The sequence below is a fragment of the Catharus ustulatus genome, chromosome 4, assembly GCF_009819885.2.
Source record: "Catharus ustulatus isolate bCatUst1 chromosome 4, bCatUst1.pri.v2, whole genome shotgun sequence".
In the NCBI taxonomy this organism is placed as follows: Eukaryota; Metazoa; Chordata; class Aves; order Passeriformes; family Turdidae; genus Catharus; species Catharus ustulatus.
In genome coordinates this window covers 12,897,536-12,917,262 of record NC_046224.1, presented here as the reverse complement: position 1 = coordinate 12,917,262, position 19,727 = coordinate 12,897,536, and the positions used below count along the sequence as shown (strand labels likewise).

Below are 19,727 nucleotides of genomic sequence, written 5' to 3'. Positions count from 1 at the left end.
TTAGCTATTTGCAAAGTGACCTGAAAATAAGTATCTATTGCATTACAGAAAGAGAAGATAGTAATGTTTCCTTACAAGCAGAGTGAGTATATTGAATTAGAAAGATGAAACACATGGTAACAGTTTAGGTGATGCAGTTCTCTTAAAAATGGAACAAAGTGGAAAACTCTCCTAGCCTTTACATCCGACATCTTTTTTAGTTTCTATGTAGTCAAAGTTTTTCAGTAGTTTGGTTTTAGAAGCATTTTCCAATGTGTTTTCTCTTCATCAATGAAACTCTGTTCAGGTTCTTTTACAGTGATGTTTCTATGGATTCCACTTCATTTTGAATTAATGCTGGATTGATGACTAAAACTTTATGGTGGCTAATTCTGCAGAAGCACTCATTCCAACGATGCTCCAGTTACAGGAAAAAAAAAAAAAGGAGTAAAGATCTCCAAGGAAAGGAAGATCAAATGCTGTTACAGAATTGGAAGCTTTTTCAAAAATATATATGATACTGCTCTTGTAAGACTTTTTTTAAAGTAGGAATAAGAATGCTGAATTGTAGTTGCAGCCAATCCTTGACTTGTAATAAAATATTTTTTTAAATATGTCTGTTTTCCCTCAAGTGACAATTTTAAAGCAATACAAAATCCTTTCAATTTTTGTGCAAGTGTAGAAACCTTTCACAGTTGTGGTTAATTGCACTACAGTCTGGCTAAATGGAATGGATATACTAAGCATACAAGAATGGAGTTTTAGAATAAATGCCATGCAGGTAAGATGAAAACACCTAGGTTCAGTGACTTTAGCATGCAGCTTTCATTGAAGATACTGATTCTGTAGGAAGCCAATGATAGTTTGGATTGTTTTTATTTAATACTTTGTAAGGTTCAGCTGTACCAATTTCATAGATAGAATAATAAAATATAAATGCCTAATCTCCAATTGCTAAATCTTTAATGCACAATTGTAAAGAGGTATTTATTCAACATCTGTAAATACTTAAAGTAAAAAAAAAGGTCTTTGACATTGCAAAGGATATTTTCATTCACTTCACTCATTCATTTAAAATGTTCATTTTACATTATGAATGTTTTCATGTTTTAAATTGTTTGTCCCAATTGCATAAATGTAGCAACTGTGCAGTGGTTTATCAGTAATAATTAAGCTACTGCTTTTCTCTTGTTTGTAGAAAAATATCTGTTATGCTCTCTGTATTAAGTACACTGCATTCTCTTTTGTAGTAACTAATATGTGCCTATTAAAATGACAGTATTTAGGTTTTTTTTTTCCCCTCCATCATTGTTGTATTGTTTACTTGTTGCAGGCTTTTTAGCGTAGCATTGCCAAGATTAGATATTTTCATAAGGTCAGTCTGTTTTAAGAAAAGAACACTATTGTGTTAATATTCTCACAACTTGTTCTTTCACTTCTGTGTCAGGGTGATGCAGCAAAGATGCCAGTCTCTGAGTGAATGGGGCAGAGTCCCTGCAGACTGTGAAGAAAATTGAGTTTTCACTGTATTCCTCAATCATGGTGCCTTCATCATCATTCATGTTCTTTTTCAAGTTTGCTGCAAATGCCAGGGCTCGAACCAGAATATCTCTGTTTATACAGTTGTCAAAAAGTAACACCAATGATGGCACCTAGGATATTGAAGAAATATTTCATACTTAATCACCAGCAGTAAGTACATGTAACTAAATCAAACTTCAGAAAATGGAAAATAACGTGCATCTGAACCAGAAATTGTAGGAAATCCCAGAACTTCATATGCTGGGAACTCCTGTCAGAAACTTGCACAGTGTGCAAGTTTTAATTTTCTCTCTAGAAAAGACTGGCCTGTGCATCAACAGGCTAATACATGCTTTGTATGTTCAATCTCCAAAATGTCTGTCTGGAAAATTCCCATTTGGAAAAGAGGGTTTGCTTTCCTTCTCAGCCACATTGATTTTGCCCTGAATGTTTTTGTTAGCATATGCGAAAAAAATAATACAGTTAACAGAGAACTGAATATTTAGATCCCTTAACCTTGTTTGAAAAATGAAAAGATAGTGTTATCTAGACTAGCTTTGCTCATGGTAGATAGCTCACAAGTAAAAGCCATTGCACGTTTTAAGAAAGTTACTTTGGGGAGGGTAACGAAGACACAACACCATTCCAGCCCCTGACTCTGTTTTGGTGGGAGAGAATGAAACTGAAAGAAACCTGCATGCCAAGGCCAGCACAGCAACTGCCACACAAACTTCTCCATGAAGAAATAAGTAAATGCACAGGGAAAGTTCACTTAGAGGCAAGTTTTATGGGTACATTTGAATAAAGGGGTGGTGGTTCCAGTGGAATTTTGTTGGGTTTGGTCCAGTACATTGGCTATAGAAACAGCAATTGTGAAGGATCACTTACAGTACTGGTTCTATTTGATGGTTTTCAATCTACATAGGTCTGTGTGACTGGAAATGAAGTTTTGGACTACTTTTACATAATACAAACTGAAGTTCATGGTATTACCCCTTTGGTGGAAAGGGAAGGTTAGAACAGGCTTCTTCAAATTATCATTGATTATTTGGAATGGTACACAGGAAGTGCAACCAACAGTCTCCAATTGTACAGGCCCTGTGCCTCTCCCTCTAGAAGTACAGAATCTGTATTACACTACCCTCTGGAATAAAGCCAGCCTGTGAAAGAATGAGCACTTTGCTACTAATTTTAACCAACTGGTGTCTAGAATTTATTCTGGAATTGCAGATATATTTCCAAGACATTAAAATTCTTCTAGTGCATGCAATATCTAAAGTGCTACACATGTATATATGTTAAAATGAAATGAAGCAGCAAGAACCTTACTTGAGCTCTGAGAAGATGTCTTGTCATGGCTGGGTTTGCAGATAAGTTCACAAGTACTTTCAAAACTTGAATCTGAAGTGAGGAATGTACAAGTTCATTAAAAGCTCCAAAACAGTAAGTACAGCTGTAATGGGTATCAACATGTCAAAGCTGACTGAGGGAGGAAAAGGTAGAATAGATTAACTAACATCTTGAGTATTTTGGTATAGGGAAAACCAAGATATAGACATGTTAAAAGCAAATTCATATTGACTTAAACATCAAAGTAAGGCAAAACCCATAAACAAATCCCAGTCAGCTGAAGTACTACATTTAAAATGATCCAAAGCATATACAATAAATACACCTTTGTGCTCTCTTGGACCTTGTGATGCTAGTCTCTAAACACTAGGAAAAGGCCATATTACTTCTTGTACATAAGCAGAATAGGTGTGTTACATTTAATGAACATGTGTGTTTTGGAAAACTGGTTTTGATCTAATAGAGCAACCACGTACACTGATGGTACCACAACATCTTGAATAAAAGCTGAGAGTGGTCCCTAACTGAAGCTTGTTTCAGTATTACAATAATTCACAAATAAGCACGATTTCCAGTTGCAGTCACTAAGGTTGCCAGAGGTGTCATAAGCATAAGGGACAAAAGTCCATAATTTAGGATTCACTGCTTGGCATGTTTTCCTACTGAGATTCATGCATCAGTGAAGCCTTTCTCATGCTGGTTCCCCTTGCTTTTGGATGAAGTAGCAATGTTTAGAGCAGAAGAGAATTCTGGAGTTGCTATGGTAAAGGCACAGGGCAATCACAGTGCACCCTGCACTGCTTTGGTAGAGCTGTAGCCCGGTGGTTACACTACCAAGATTCCCTTCCCCCTTTTTGAATTTATATTGTGAAAGTAATACAGAGCCATACTTTAGTGCATAAAATCTGTATCATTAATGAATATTTGGGTTTTCTTAGCACAATCTAAACCATTTTACAAAAACAGTAAGAAACAAGGCAAGTAAAGCAGCTTCATAAATGACTTATAAAAATAACACCACCCCAGTACCTGTGTCCTTTCAGTTCCTTCTGAAAGCAAATGAAGAAAGCATGGAATTGAGTTTATCATCTTTTGGTGATAGTCATTGGTAACAGACATATTTGTTAACAGCCTGAGTCCAGCTAGCTGCACATCAGAGTTCAGAGGAGCTGACTCAACAGTCCTACAAACTTGTGTAATAAATACCTGGGGAAAGGGGAGAGGAAATAAAGAGAGAACAATTTTTGATAAAAGCATGTTTTCTGTCACAAATAGTATCAATGGCCTAGCTACAGTAACATAAATGCTTCCTGAACATTGCTGACTGAATGGTGAAGGTTCTGGGAAACAAGTACCTTTTTGTTTTGAATATTTCAAACATTCTAGTGGCATGACTGAAGCAGACCATACAGCAGTATGCTCACTAATCTTCCTGAAACATAACTTGCTCTGAAAACTTAAATTGCTTTGACTCCATCTCAGAAGTGACACAGCTGCTTTAAGGAGTTGTTTTAAAAATCACTTACAAGTAACTAATATCTTAAATATTGAGAACAAGCTAAGGACAAGCTTTGAAATTAAATCCTTTCTCCCAACCCTGTGGCCCATTTACTGGAGCACACTAGGAACAGTAATCACTACTGATATTAACTATTATTTCTACCAATTTTTCTTCTGGATGACAGTATACAATGAATCTTGGAGTCCTAACTGAGAAAAAAAAAACAATTTACCCTTACCAAAGGAGTTATTTTCTAATTATACACTTAGACAAATATTGGCAAGCATTATTTAATAAAAATTGCCTGTTGCTAAAGATGCTGCAATTTACCACATACAGTCACACTACCTTTTTATCAGGCTACTGAAACAAACTATTGAAAGTCTTCAAATCTTCCTCAGCTCACCACCTGGACACTTCTTGATCTACTGATTAATCAGATAAATTTCTTTTTTCTTGATGTTTAGTCCTTTCATATCTGTAGCATGTACTGTATTTACCAGTGGAACTTGTTATTTTACACACTTTTCTTTTAAGATGGAAGTATCACCTGAAAAATTGGTCTCATACAAACCCAGGGCCTCAATAACTCTTTTCTCCTTCCTCTAAGGAGTCCTGGCAAGTTCAATCTGCAATCCATTCTGTTAAACAGCCACTGTGATGTTCTAGGCATGTCTGGAAATCATCTTACCTCACATAATTTTGCTATAATCTTAGCAGCACAATCTCTGTCTAATAGTATTTTGTGAAAGCTGAGCACAAACTGCGTAGGTTCCTGTATTTTATTTTAAAAGTAAATGCCATCAAAGCAATGAATTTCTAAGTCATCCTTTCAGTCATCCAGATCTGCTGACTTGGATGTCTATCATCAAAGCATTTTGGCATTCTGACTTGGATTTAACAAATATGCTGAAGGATCTGTACTATCCCTTTGCCTCAGTTACTTTGGTTTTTCACATTAAGAATCTTACCTGTATCTCTTCCTGATTTTTAATATTCATACTCAAATTATTAAGTGCATTTAGTGCTTTTTCTTTAACTTTGGGAGTGCAGTTGGAGAGCATCCCTCCAATAACAGAAAGACCATCCAAATTTCGGATTATATCCTGAAATACAGAAGATATTTAATAGGTTTTTTAAAATTCTATTTAAATGCTGAAACATTCCCTCAAAGTCTCTACATTGACAAAAATGAAGTATATAAATAAAGAATTCCAGAACTGGTTGCTCTGTTTAAAGAGAGTGTTAGCAGATACTGCTTTATTGCTTCTACTGAAACAAGAAGGGTCCTGCTTAGGAACAAAAAGTATTAGTTGCTGTTATTTGACAATGGCACATCACCTTTGCTTTTAAAATCTGTTTTGCAAAGCATGCTTAAAGCAGTTTAAATTATAAAGAATAAAATGAAATTACTGGATAATGAGTTTATAGAACAACTGTGCCAGAATGTAGTAACAAAAAGTTCTGCTTGACAGAATTTCAAGATTCAGCTTCGTATTCCTATAGTAGAGGTCCTGACACTTTTTCCATTGCACTTGTTTTTATTACTGTTTTAATCTTTCTAAATTAGACTGTAACTGTCTTTAAAAAAATACTTCTTTAAAAAAATTTTAATGGACCAATGAGCTTTGAGCTCCAGTTGCATTCTGTTTTATGAGATTTATATTAAGAAAGCAGTTTTGAGAAGCCAGAATAGACAGCTGTCGTAAGCAAAAGGGTGGGACCTTGGAGGTTAAAAAAAGGCACCAAGAAATCAGCATTCAGTTCAAAAGTTTTCTGCATTTATATCCAAATGATTTGGACATACTTCAATAATTGTAAAATTGCTGATGTGCAAACAGCACACAACTTTGTGAGGTATAAAAAAAATAGTTTATCTCATTAAATTTTAGATGTGAAAGTATTTAATCTAGTATTCAACCCTTTCATTAACATTACATAACATTTTGTAAGCAACAAAAGATCTATTTTACAGCACTTTTGAAGTACAGGACTCTGTACGGACTTCAAGTGGTCCAAACATCATGATTTGATAAATTCTGTGAAGCTGGTGATTATATTATTTGGGCTAGCAGAAATTAAGGCAAGACATTAAATGGATTTTAGAGCACAAGGTACCTTAGCTTTCAGTCCTGTGTCACTTTAGCAAAACGGCAGCTCTCCTCTGCCAGACTGGCTGGCATTGGACATTGTTGTTTTGTACAGAACAATACTCACTTGATTTACAGAGAAGGCAGCACTGTTGCTGAGAGTGATTAAAGCTTGCTCTTGAATTAATGGATCATCTGTGGCCTGGAGCAAATGAATAAGTTTCTGCAGAGCATCCACATCCATGGTAGGGGTTGATACTGGAGGACTGCAGTCTGTCAATGTTTAGAAATTAAATACTTGATACTAAGTTTGAGACATTTCACTCAGTTGCTACTTAGTGCTTTTTACAAAGCTGAAATTTAGCTCTCAGTTGTAGGACACATTGTTCTAAGGTTGTGCCCAACCATCATGTCATGGTAAAAAGACTGTGTTTTATGACACTAAGATTTCCATCTTTTCCTGAGTCCTCTAATTACCTCTTTTGAAGGTGGATAATAAAAGGAATACACAATTAGAGGCTGTGTGTGTTACTTCCTGGTTAACCAATAGCAAATTTTCTCTGCAAAATTATTAGGAGTATTCACCAAACATGGTTTGAGGGGGGGTTTTTGTGTCCCCGAAATGAAATGTGGAAATCTGTCTGGGCACTGTAGGAAACAAAACTTCCAGTTTACAGACTGCTACTTCCAGAAATTATAATAATGACACTTTGATAGTATGCTTTGACAAAGTAACAGCCACAATGTTAGGAACACTGCTGATCATGGATAGCATCACTCAAAACAACAGAAGAAGGCTGCCTCTGAGTCAGGATGATGCTACGGAGTACCTGGCCTTTATAAAAGGGCAACAAATGCCATCAAAGGCTATTTTCATGCAGGTTGGAGGCAGAATTATTTAGCCAGCCAAAGAGCCGTGAGACCTGATCTATGACTGCTGGACTACTCATAGCTTACTCGGCATAACTTCTGAGAAGCTAAATTCCACAGCTTTACCTCCAATATCTGACCAGGCAAACACCACAGTATTCTTTGAGGGTTAAAAAAAAAAAAAAAAAAAACCCCAGTTAACGTTAATTATGATGATCCAAGAGTTCCTTCAAAACCAAAATGTTTTTTCATCCTCAGTTTAGCTTTGAATTATAGGGGGAACACAAATAACTGCAATAACATAAGTAAACACACTGATCGATGTAGGCCTTTAGGGACTTTAAAAAAATTAAAAAAAAAAAAAAGGCTTTTCTAATAAACCACGCTCCAGAGTGCTCCAAATCGTCGCACGGCTGTGCGGGGCCGGCACGCAGGATTGTGGCAGCGCCTCTCGCGGGGCGCAGAGCCGCCTGCGGGCCCCGAGCGTCGCTGCAGGGCCGCGGGCTGGGGATCCCCCGGGCCCCGAGGAGCCTCCCCCGGCCCCGCCGCACACCGGAGGGGCGAGGCCCGCCGTGCCGTGCCGTGCCGTGCCGTGCCGTGCCGTGCCGTGCCGTGCCGTGCCGTGCCGTGCCGTGCCGTGCCGTGCCCCTCACCTGCCGGCCGGCCCCGCGTGGCCGCTGCTCGCCGCTCCCGCCGCCCGCCCGCCGCCAGCCGCCACAGGCAGTAGCAGACGCCGGCCCCGAGCAGCAGGGCCGCCGCCGCCCTCACCCTCACCGCCGCGCCCCGCGGCTCCCACATCGCCCTGGCCGCGGCTGCGTCGCTCGCGGAAGCCACCGCCCCATCCGGCGCGGCTCGGCCGAGCTCTGCCTCGGGCACCGGGGGCGGAGGCTGCGCCCGCGGTGCCGCAGGGATGCTGAGCCCAAAGCTCCGTGTGCGGGGCGCGGGAGAGGCCTCGCCGCTGCGTGACAACGATGCGATGCAGTTTGTGTTTTACAGGAAGGAATCACCCGCGCTGCCGTGCCGGCTTGTTCCCAAACAGGCGGCCCCTGGCGGGCAGGGCGGTCCTGCGCCATGGCAATCCCTGGCGGGGGCACATCATCCCCAGAATGCGGGACCGCCGTCCCTGTCCCTGGCCCTCCGCCACCCGCTGAGTGTCCAGGCGGGCTGGTCCCCCTGGAGCCGGTGACACAAACTGCCCCGTAACACCTGTGGCAGGGAGCCATCCGCCACCCTCCCCCACGAAGGGCGCCCCTCGCCCCTCAGCAGAGCCCTGGCCCCGGCCCGCTGTGCCCCTCAGCGCTGGCCGGGCCACCTCATACCCCTCCCACTGCTCTCTGCTCGCCTGGGGCATGATTTTGTCCTGCTCGTTTTGTCACTAGCATGCTTCAAACGATTTATGAAAACTTTGAGAACAGAAACAAGATGGAACAAAGCCATTCTGCTTTATTATCTATATTAAAATGAGGATTGAAATGCAGACGAACCCGGTGAACTGCACTGGCGCTTCTGATACGTTAAACTTCTTCAGTCTTAATTGCAGAAGAACCTCTAGATTTGCAGGCGGGTAATTCCTCCTCATGAGACCAGTCTGTACAATCCATGTTTTCTAATGGCCTGTCAGTCATAAAGATGACCCTGGATCATACTTCAGGTATTGGTGGATTTGGTATTCTTGTTGGCACAGGAATAAATAGATTTCATAAAATGTCAGAGTAAAACTGGCACAACATGAAGGACTGTGGGGAAAGCAAGGTTGGTAGGTTTGCTCTCAGAATTTGTAAGGTGATTCTCTGTGTTTCTATATTTTCCTCCCTGTTTGTCATGTTCACCTCTGCTTGTAACCAAATCTGCAGTAGCTGTTTTTCAGTTTCCTTTAAACAAAAAAGGCACAAAGCACAAATGCAAATTTAAAAGATATCCTGATATAGTCATGCTGCCAAAATAGACCCCATTTGCAATCAGCTATTAAAGCCAGGATTTCCACAGAAATACTAATAAAGAAATCTTGAGCCAATTACAATAATTACAGAGCACTGCTGCCGTGTAGACTGAATACTTCTCCTGGGAGCCTGTCCCTAGACTATTCTTTGCTTTCTAACACAGAAAAACAAAATACAAGATGTATCATCATGAGGTGTATGTCTTGATTCAGCACTTAAAAAACAGCTCATATCTACATTTCCTTTCCAAGCAAAAGTTATAGCATTATAGCTATGACAGCATTATAGCAGCAGTGACATAAAGTTAGTGAACTAAAAATGAAAGAATTAACGATAAGATTAAAGGAAGACCCTTTTTAAAAAAGAACTAGTTAAAAATTATCCTGTATAAGATACTTTTTGTCCTTGTTTTTCTTGATTTTAGAGGTTGCTGCTTGCTGATATCTAGCCATATTTCTTATTTAATTTTGTTATATTTTAATTTCTTTATGGAGTTACAGTATGCTTGGTGTGAAGATAAATTAGATGATACTGGTCCTTTTATTGAGGAGCATCAAAGCTATGATGAGACCTTTGAACATTTATACACATAGTCTCAAAGTTAAGGATATAGGGTTCTAAAATGGCCATTTGCCTAAGTCTTTTTAAGATGAGGTTGTGGTTTGTACATGGTCCAAACAAGCTGGAGTCCAAATCTTGTCCAAATAATTTAAGGTTCTCTGCTGCATCTGAGAATTTCCTTCCTATCTGATTTCTGTCTGTTCTCATCCAGATTTACTTTTAAACAGTATTCATTAAAAGTCAGGCAAACTATAATCCTGCAAATACTCTTGTGTATGACAACTTCACTGTAGTCAGTAGCTGTATTCTTACAATCTTAGAATTAAATATGAATGAAGAGCTGGCCTAAGATTTTTCTGCCCTGGGATCCAAATTCGTTTTGCCATGAAGGGTAAGTGGCTAAAGTGGTATTAAGAAGAATGTGTGAAAACATTGGTGCTGGACTTTTTCATATTGCTGAGAGACTTGTAGAAGTGTAATGGAAACAGCCAGACTTTTACAGACCTAATTCCTTGGCATAATTGACACAATTGTTTCCAAAGTATTACTGAAGAGTACTTGAATGAGGATTGCAAGACAAGGTGTTACAACTCCTTCCTTATTTAATTAATATTCTCAAATGTTAAACAGGGGCACTGCATTCCAGTATATCACTGGATAGATTTGATTTCTTGTGTTGGAGAACTTTCAGAAAACCAAAGGAAAAGTTGTCTGTTTCTTTGAAAAACGGAGGGGGAAAAGCAAATGGTGCTTGAAATAAAATATGGCCGTCACATGCTGGCTTATCCAGCAGAGGGAGTAGCTTACCAATATTGGGAATGGCTTTGGAAATCTGCCTATAGGAAAATTTATGATAAAATCCATTTTGCTGTTTATTATTTAAAATATTGCATGCCATGAATTACAATGATAAGTGATGCATTTATATTTTTTTACCATAGTTAGCAGTCAGCTACACCTTACAAATTACATTTCCGTTAAGAGGATTGAAAAGATGCTAAGATTGGAATTGTGTTGACTAGTGTTGAAAATATTCAGCTGTCTAAACTGAAGACAATGGCCTTTAATTCTGTCTTCACCTTTTCATATTGTTCTTGACCTAGATTCAGAACAGTTTGGGTTGGAAGGAACCATCAAAGAACATTTAGTGCAAGCACCCTGCCATGAGCAGGCACCCCTTTCTTTCACTTGATCTGCTTGCTCAAAATACTGTCCAGCCTGACTTTGAACACTTCCAATAATGAGGCATCCCAAAAACTTCTGTTCAACTACTTTCAGGGATCCCTTCCAATTTACATTATTGTCTGGGTCTGTTTCTACACAGTGTACTGATTAGAGCATGGAAGGCCTGTCAAGCTGTTCCCTCTACCTGCCTGCCTTGCTCTCTGACCCTACAGGGTGAGGGGCAGCTTGACAGGGTGCCTTTTTTACCTCGATGCCATGGGTGGCTTTTGCTCTTTGTCCACAGCATAGGTTTGATTTAGAACCTTCATCTTTTTCTTTTCCTCCCACGATGTTTCCTGAAAAGGATTCAAATACAAGCTCCACATTAATTTAATAACAGCAAGAGGCCATGTCTTGAAAGGAAGGTAGTATTGCATGCCGTGTTTTGACATTTTTACCAGGCACAAGAAGTTTTTGTTTATCATTTCCAATAAATATTCACTTAAATAACTGCAGTTTGCCTGTATACTTTAGTATACTTTGAATGTTCTTGCTGTATGTGAGCTCAAAGTCCAAAAGTAAATGATCTGTGTCCTTTAGCTGAAGATGGCTGAAGGACAAATGAGGAAAAATGGTTTGTTGGTTACTGTGCATTGTTACTAAAAGATAATGTAAAATTGTATAAAACAATCCTGAAAAGCAAATATTTTTTAGCTGCATTTTGTTTTCAGTATTGGTTACAGGATCAGTTTTCTGCGCAGCTTCCCATTCAACATACTCTTGACCTCACAGTATTAAACTTGTTTTCGATTCTGTTTCTCATTAAATAAATAAAATTATCCACTCTTATATATATTCTTATTTTTAATGTACATTAAAAACAATTAAATTCTTAGTAGGAATTTAAAGAAATGCAACTTATTTTACTATCCTAAACTCAGTACTTAGACATCTTGCAATGGAATTATGCTGATAGATGCAATATTACCTTTAAAAATTGAATGAAAGGAAACATAAAAAGAAATTCCTCTATTTTGCTGTACTTTAAAAGATTCTGGTAAGCTGTTATTTGTTTTAACATCTCTTCATAACTAGAAGTTACTTTGCTGTAAATACAAGTAATTAATTTGCAGATTCTTTTTGCAAGTGCTGCTTTGTGGTGTATTTATTACTCATCCAGAAGATACATCTACATTTTTAGAAGAAAATCTCAGAGAAAAAATGACAAAGGGATTAGATACTTTCTTATGATACATACTGAATTACAGTCTGTGTGTGTGTGCATATGCTATGTAGGTTATAATATTGCACTTGGACTTTTAAAATACTCTAATGGTACAGCATCTAATATGTAGACTGCAATTTAAATATAACATTGCTTTTTGAAAATATTGATGTCATAAGATATTGCATAAGCAGTAAGACAATATCTCTAAAACATAGAATATATTTTATTTGTATATCTATGGGTTTGGGGGTGTTTGGGTTATTGTTTGTGGATTTTTGGCTACAGAATGTTTAATGAATATAGCCTCCACTTAACGCTCCTCTTTGTGTAGTTGATGTATGAAACCTTTGCTTTTATGGTAATCAAAACTGATGTGATGTTAAGTGTTTTAACTTCATTGCTGTCCACGATACATTTACCTATGTGAACCAGGGATGTGGTCTTCAAGCACTACATCATTAAGTGAAGTATTTCTCATTTTTTCTGTTCTCTGTGTGTTCTTTCACCCTTTTAAAGCACAGCATGAGACAAGCACGCATGAGATTAAAAAAAAAAAGATTTAATTTTGTTTATACTGGAATATTAGACAATAATGTGATATTTCTGGCTTTAATATTCTTTGCAATTTTCTGGTTGAAGTTTTCAATGGGATGTGAATAATAAATCCTTAATCCTTGGATCCACTCACTCAACAATTGAGTCAGTAAATTGGCATGTGGTGTGACGGGATTTTTCTTGATTATCTCTGTGTAACTGTGCTCAGTTTTTTCTTCTGGTAGTACATCTGTCCTGACTTCACAGCAATTACATTTCAGCTGTTTCCTCTGTTGCTAACTATTCAATTAGTATTCAGATCAGTCCAAAAGTGGAATGCTTGATTTATACAGTACATATGCACAAATACAAACTTTTTGCAGTTAAATTCTCTCTTAGATATTCTTAGGAGTAGGAGCAATACATGAAATAAACCCCAGTATTTTCTGAGGCCCATTGCTTTTTGTACTTTCAAAGGATCATATTTTGGTTTACAGTAATATTTTTAACCCGTAATCTTACACAGTTTTGATTTTGTAGAAATTCATACAGATTTATTAAAATACCAGTTAAAATTGTGTGGTAAATAGCTGACATAACAATGGGTCATGAAACAATTTTTTCAAAGAATAACTAAAATATTTAGTATGTTAGATACATATGTTAGCTGAATACAGCTGACCAATAAAAGAGTATATATGAGGGGTGAAAGCCTGAATTTCAGTTGCTGAGCTTTACTTCAAACACACAAATGAGTTCTGGTTTGTATGCTAATTTAACTTTTTCTTTGACTTCTCTGTGTAAAAATAGTAGTGTCATTTGGTAGTGAAGTACTTCTGACTGTACACAGAAAATTATAGTTGAATGTTTATCACTTCAAATTAAATCCTTTAATTTGCAACAATCAACATGGAAAAGACAAGATGTAATTTTTTTTGTGACTCAAAACATTTCTAAAACAGCACTACTTTGTGTACTGTCATAAATTATTTTTTAGATGACTAGAGAATTTGTTCAAAATAATGGAACTTTTACAGAAGAAACTTAATGAAGCTTTATTTTGGTTTATTATATGTATTTTGTGCATACTTCAGAAACAGCATAGGAAAAATCTTTTACCAAAGCAGTGTTTATGTTGTTCCTTTGTGTGAGGAACAAGTTTTCATTTCAACACAAAAACATAAAGAGAGATTACAAACTTAGATTTGGAATTAATTTTCTTTAATGTTATTCTATGTTAAAACTCATCAGTTCTGATTTTACTCCTGTTCCAAACCTAACATTTCTGTACTTTAATCAGCTCTGTGAGAAATGTGGTGGTATACCCAGAAATAAGAGGACAATTTCCATTTAGGTCTGAAAGTAATCTGTGTTCTCTTATGCTCTTTCTTTGCTTTCCTGTGTTTGGGTTTAGGAAGACCATACTTTATGTAATCCAAATTTTCCTGTGAAAAATGGGGATGATAACTAGATATGTTTTAAAATGTGATAATCACAATAAATAAAAATACCCACTGGTTTCTTTGTTATGTATGTAAAATGTGATGATCCTCCATTTAGAATTACATAAGGTGGGCTATTTTGTTTTGAAAAGCATGCAGTGCTTATTATATAGGAGGTACAACTGTGTTAGGAATACTGGTGTAAATCCTTATTAAGAACCATAGAAGGGCAGAATTGGCAGGGAGGTGAATGTTTTCAAGCTGTGCTGTGGTTAATCTTGGTGCAGATTTGTCCAGGGTGTTTTTAGTCATTTTAAATATCACAGGTGTTGGATGCACACCAATCTCAGGAGGCAGTATATTCCAGTACTTCATAATCATTTTTACTACAAATATTTTCCTAATACAGTAGCCCTTCTTGCAAAAAAAGAAAAAAAAAAGCCCACCACCTTTGTTTTTAAAAATCTTTTTATCCTATACAATAGGGACATGGAAAATTATTCATTTTTCCTTCAGTGCAGCGTTTTTAAGATTGTCTCAGCTAAGAGTTTTGTTAATTATCACAGACATTGGACTGGAACAGAACATGTTCCATTTATAATTTCTCCCAAGTATATGATTTTTTTTAATATGAAGTGAGGGAGATTTTGGCAAATGAATGTAGCCATGGAAATTCATTCATCAAGTCTGATACAGAGAAATAATGTATTTTAATATATCAGCAATACATGACTCATTTGAAATACATTTTTGTTCTGAATCTAATTATTTCTAATTGCTTAGCCTGGAAGGAAAATGGGACTTCTACCAAAGGCTAAAATTGGTAAGATATAAATTGAATTTGCTTTCTGTTATATTGGGGTTTTTTGCATTGCCAAGGAAATATGAATAGCACTTAAGTAAATGCATGTACCTGGGACTTTTAAATTATTTTTTATAAACACTCAAATGTCCTTCCATAAATACAGATCTATACTTTAGTGAAGTACAGATGACAGTAGCAGGACTTTATGGTGGTGGAAGCAAGCAAATTTTCATTGCTCAGTACTTCAGAAAATAAAAAACAAGTAGAAATTTTATTAAAATGCCTAGATGAATTACCACTGAAAATACCATCAATGTGTATTTTATTTAAATTATAAACAGTAAACATTAGTTCTATTCAGTAGTTTATATTGTTGAGCTTGACTGCTTTGAATTTTCCAGCAAATTGCAGAGTTTTGTAGATTTTACTTCAGGTCAGTATTAAATTACTCATTTTGTTTTACAGTTCAGAGGATGTATAAAATATAATTTGCTGAAAAGGAATGAGAAAAAAAGCCGGTGGAAGATGACTCTAGGATAAGTCCATTATAATGTCCAAATATTAAAAATTATTGTACAGAAGTGGAACATGTGGGTGCAGACTGACAAGGAACAAAAGATGTAAGTCTAGGTAGCTGGTCTGCTTAAAACAAAAAATATGTAATATGTAATCAAAAGTTATGCTGTATAAATTTAATGTTCTTGGTCCAACAATTTATCTAGCTGTCTTTTTGCAGGATGCCATTCTCTGGTTGGGCTGTGACAACTTGATGCCATGAGTGCCTGGAGAGGCAGGTCCCTGTGTTCTTTGCTAGGACAGATGGTGCTCTGTCAAGACTGAGCAGTGACGCCAGTTGGGAGATGTTAGAGAAATGGAGTGTATGTCAGAACTATGGGGTGAAAAGAGCAGGGATGCTTTTCTGAGTGGTGAAGAGTTCAGTGATAGGGTTAAAACAGGAGGGATCACAGACTTGGAGTCTTAGCTTTGATCAGATGGAATGCCTGATGAGAAGTGAGGATGGAGTGAAAATCAAAGTAACAAAGTCAGAAGACAAACTGCTATCTTATAATACTTTAAATTTTAGTCTGACTGTATTGGGCTGGGTAAAGGTGTCCTGTTTCTGGAACATATCATGGCATTCTCAGGGAATAATAGTCTCAAATTCTGTCCATTCTTAATAGCAGTTGTGCTGATTAGTTTGACTTCCATACTTAAGTTAGAATGCATATAACTGAGTCATTTTTAAATTGTGTATATTTTTATTGTGCACACTTTTGTAGACATTCTGGGTCAACTAAGTCACCTAAAAACCACATTTCTGGTATAATTCAGCATGCCCTGGGATGTATATTGGGAGCTAGGGTTGTGGAACTTTGGGACAAGCTATAAAATAATGGCTTTATTTATGTGTGAAGTGCAGAGGGAACAAAAATTATTACAGAAAAGCCAGAAGCCTACTGAAATGCTTCATTTTGTATTTAAAAGATTGCAGCTCCCTTAATTCAGAGAGATTTGCAAATCTCTGTGGTTGTCACTTGGTTTCTTTCTCTTGAGCTGTCAATGTTTTATTTGCTGTGGGAAATATAGAAAGAGCTCTTCTGTTTAGAAGACAGAACAGAGGTTTGCTCTAGCTGGGTTCCTGACCCTTTGCTGCAGAAAGGCAGAGCTTTCTCCCTTTCTCCCCCTGTGATTCCTCATGTTCTGTTTTTGGTGGATCCAGAATGTAGATATAGTCTCCTTCAACAGCAGATCCTTGTTGGGTGTGGTCTCCTCCAAATCAAATATGTGTTTGCTCTGAGCATTCACAGACTGTGGAAAATAAAGCATGCCTGGACTTCTCCAAGTTCTGGAACTTATGATTAGTGGCCTTCGTTGTCTCTGGCATTGTATATGATGTCTAGTGATGGATCATTTCAAAATTACAGGGTATTTAGTAAATGTAATTATTAACACACTATCATTTATTGCAGATTTCTGTTCTTGTCCTGTGCAAAAAAAATTATACGAATTTTTTACTTATGACTGGACAAGATCTGTCCTCAGGACCAGCTGGAAACTATTTACTTTGTAAATTACAGTTTCCTAAAAAAGGTCAGTGGTACCACAGTGCCCTGATGTTGAATTATTGACAGAAAATGATTGCTGTGTTTAAAATGTGGCTGCTGTGGTCTTGATACTGAGTTTTAAATTAGGTGGAGTTTTGAAGTTAAGGAAATGATCCACATGCCTAAATTAAACAGAATTTTGGTTAGAGAAGCCCATGATGGATCCAACTATATTTATCATGCATGCAGATTATTGAAGAGATGCTATCAAAAAGGGTCTGCACATTTCTGTACCTTAAAAAATCTTTGTATACCCCAACTGCATTCTGAACCAGCTAAATATCTTTAAAATGAGCGTGGCTTTAGCAAGCTCCAAAAATTCTGTGATAAGAACATAAAGCCAGAAAACCTGGAAGAAGTTTACATGAAGTGAATAGAGACAGCTTGTTGAACAGCTGCATACTTTGAGGAGCAGGCAAATTGTTTTACCTATGCAATTAAATGCTAGTGGGAAAAGTCACATTATCAGTAATTTTCCTACTGATTTTTCCATTTCTAGCTAATGAAATGATGGTCTATAGAAAGTTGTGTAGCTAATATGGAAATACCCTTCTATAACCACAGTGGCATCTTTGCTGTGTTTTCACGCTGATATCTTACTATTAAGTTATGTATCTTAAATTTAAAGTTCTTTGGAAATGTCTAAGAAAAAATTCTCTTCAGTAACAGGATATGGGATAAAATTAGAAAGTGTTTTTCTATTTTTGCTATCAGCAATTACCATATCAAGTTTAAACTGTTGCCATTAGTATATTATTGGGCAGTTATAAAAATAACTACATTAGAAGCATAAAGGAGTTTTTTTTTATATGGAAGTTGCTTTAGGACAACTGAGGGATGTTATTAATTGTGTTCCTTTCTGGTTTCTTCTTCATGCTTAGAATTGCAGATTGTAAGTGTTGCATATCAGATATTTCAGCAGGTGGTGGTGTAACTCAGTACTGCAAATGGTTACAGATATGTGACATTTTAGTGTGTAAACATGTAGAAAATATGCAGAAGTGATGACCATGTATGCTATGTTTGAATCATTGAGGTTGCTGTTCTTTTTGCTGGCCTAGCTTTAAAGCATCTGTAAATACCTTTCTAGGAGCCCCCTGAGCCTGCTCCAAATGAACAATCACAGGTCTCAGTCTTACAGATAGGGAATATCCTCCAATTCCTTAGCCATCTTTTTTCCCATTGTTGGACTCTCTCCAATGTGTCCATGTCTCTCATGTACTGGGAAGCCCAGAACTGGACACAATACTCCAGGTGTGACTTCACTAGTGCTGAAAGGAAAAATCACCTCTTTGGATCTCTTGGCAGCACTCCTAATGCAGCCCAGGATACCACCCATCTTCTTTGTGGCATGGGCACATCACAGCTCAGGTCCAGGCTGGTGTTTAGCAGGACCTCCAGGTCCTTTCCTGACAGCCTGTTTTCAAGCTGGGCTGGCCCCAACGTGTTCTGGTGCTTTGACCTGTCCCTTCCCAGATCCAGGTTTTGCACTTCTTGAACTGCATGGGGTTCCTGTCAGCCACTTTCTCCAGCCTGTCAAGGTCCCTCTGGATGGCAGCATGACTCTCTAGTCTATTAGACACTGCTCCCAGTTCATCTGCACACTTACTGGGAGTACACTCTGTCTCATTGTCCAGGTCACTAATGCAGATGTTAAACAGGACTCTGCCCAATACTCGCCCTGGGCTTTACTGTTATTTACTGATCTCCAACAAAAGGCTGTCTGACAAAAAAAACCCAAACCAAAAAACAACAACAGCAACAAACAAGCTAAAAAACCCCTAAAACCTAACCATGGTCCTAGATATTAATGTGGTGTTCACAAATAATCAGTGCTTGATTCTACTGCCAAACCAAAGTCCTTCTAGATATAAAAAAAAATCTTAGTTCTTCCTGATTCTAAACATGTAAGTACATGTGACTGAGGGTTTGGAGGTTAATTCCCTTTGTGACAGCATTTTTTATAGTTCCAGGTCAGTAATATTTTTCTCAATATGGTTGTATGCTCCACTAAGCAGAGAAGGGGGCGGGAAAACTAAAAGCCTTTATGATCTGTGTGAGAGGTTTAGTCCTAGTGTGAAAGTGTACTTGATTCGTTAGGAGTCACCTGCATCCAAACTGTTACACATCTGTTTTAGCATAAAGAGTCTGAAAACATCTTGGAAGTGTTTTCATGAGAAAAAAACTCCTCTGCTACAACTAGGCAAGATCCTGAAGAACATTTTTGATTCCTGGCGCAGTATTTCTGCAGCAGGAGAATGTTACTGATTGACTCTTTTCTTTAATTAAATTCAAATGCATAAAAATAAAAGGATTTTTTTTTCAAAATTTAAAAAGTGGGTTTTTTTATGTTTTGAGACTATAATGCATTTATTATTTAATCAGATAATACATGGTTGAAATGTTGATGCAGCCTATAGCAATTTGAGTAATTTCTTTTGTTTTAGAAAATGACTAATTATGGGTGAAAACAATTTAGTCTCTAGATTGGTGATGAAAAAGAACAACTGGCTAAGAATAAAAAGTATTTTGGTCTTGGTTTGGGCTTTTATACCACAGAATAAAATAACATTCTCAATTATACCAGCATGCAGATTTTTTAGTGACGGAATTTAATCCATTATCATAATGAAATTT

The 19,727-nt window shown here is 37.4% G+C and overlaps 1 protein-coding gene across 2 annotated transcripts; it reads right to left on the bottom strand.

Annotated features, from left to right (window-relative positions):
• Positions 1-1,177: 1,177 nt before the first annotated feature.
• Positions 1,178-8,104, bottom strand: ARMC10 (armadillo repeat containing 10). 2 transcript variants are annotated; one of them, XM_033056979.2, is made up of 6 exons: positions 8,080-8,104; positions 6,569-6,714; positions 5,323-5,457; positions 3,880-4,056; positions 2,830-2,901; positions 1,178-1,631 (listed from the first exon to the last, which is right to left on the bottom strand). In XM_033056979.2, the coding sequence occupies exons 2-6, from the start codon at positions 6,683-6,685 to the stop codon at positions 1,380-1,382; spliced, it is 753 nt and encodes a 250-aa protein (XP_032912870.1). In that variant the 5' UTR covers positions 6,686-6,714; positions 8,080-8,104; the 3' UTR covers positions 1,178-1,379. The 2 variants fall into 2 exon arrangements, with proteins under 2 accessions (XP_032912870.1, XP_032912869.1); XM_033056978.2 differs by lacking the exon at positions 8,080-8,104 and adding an exon at positions 7,965-8,006.
• Between the last annotated feature and the right edge of the window lie 11,623 nt (positions 8,105-19,727).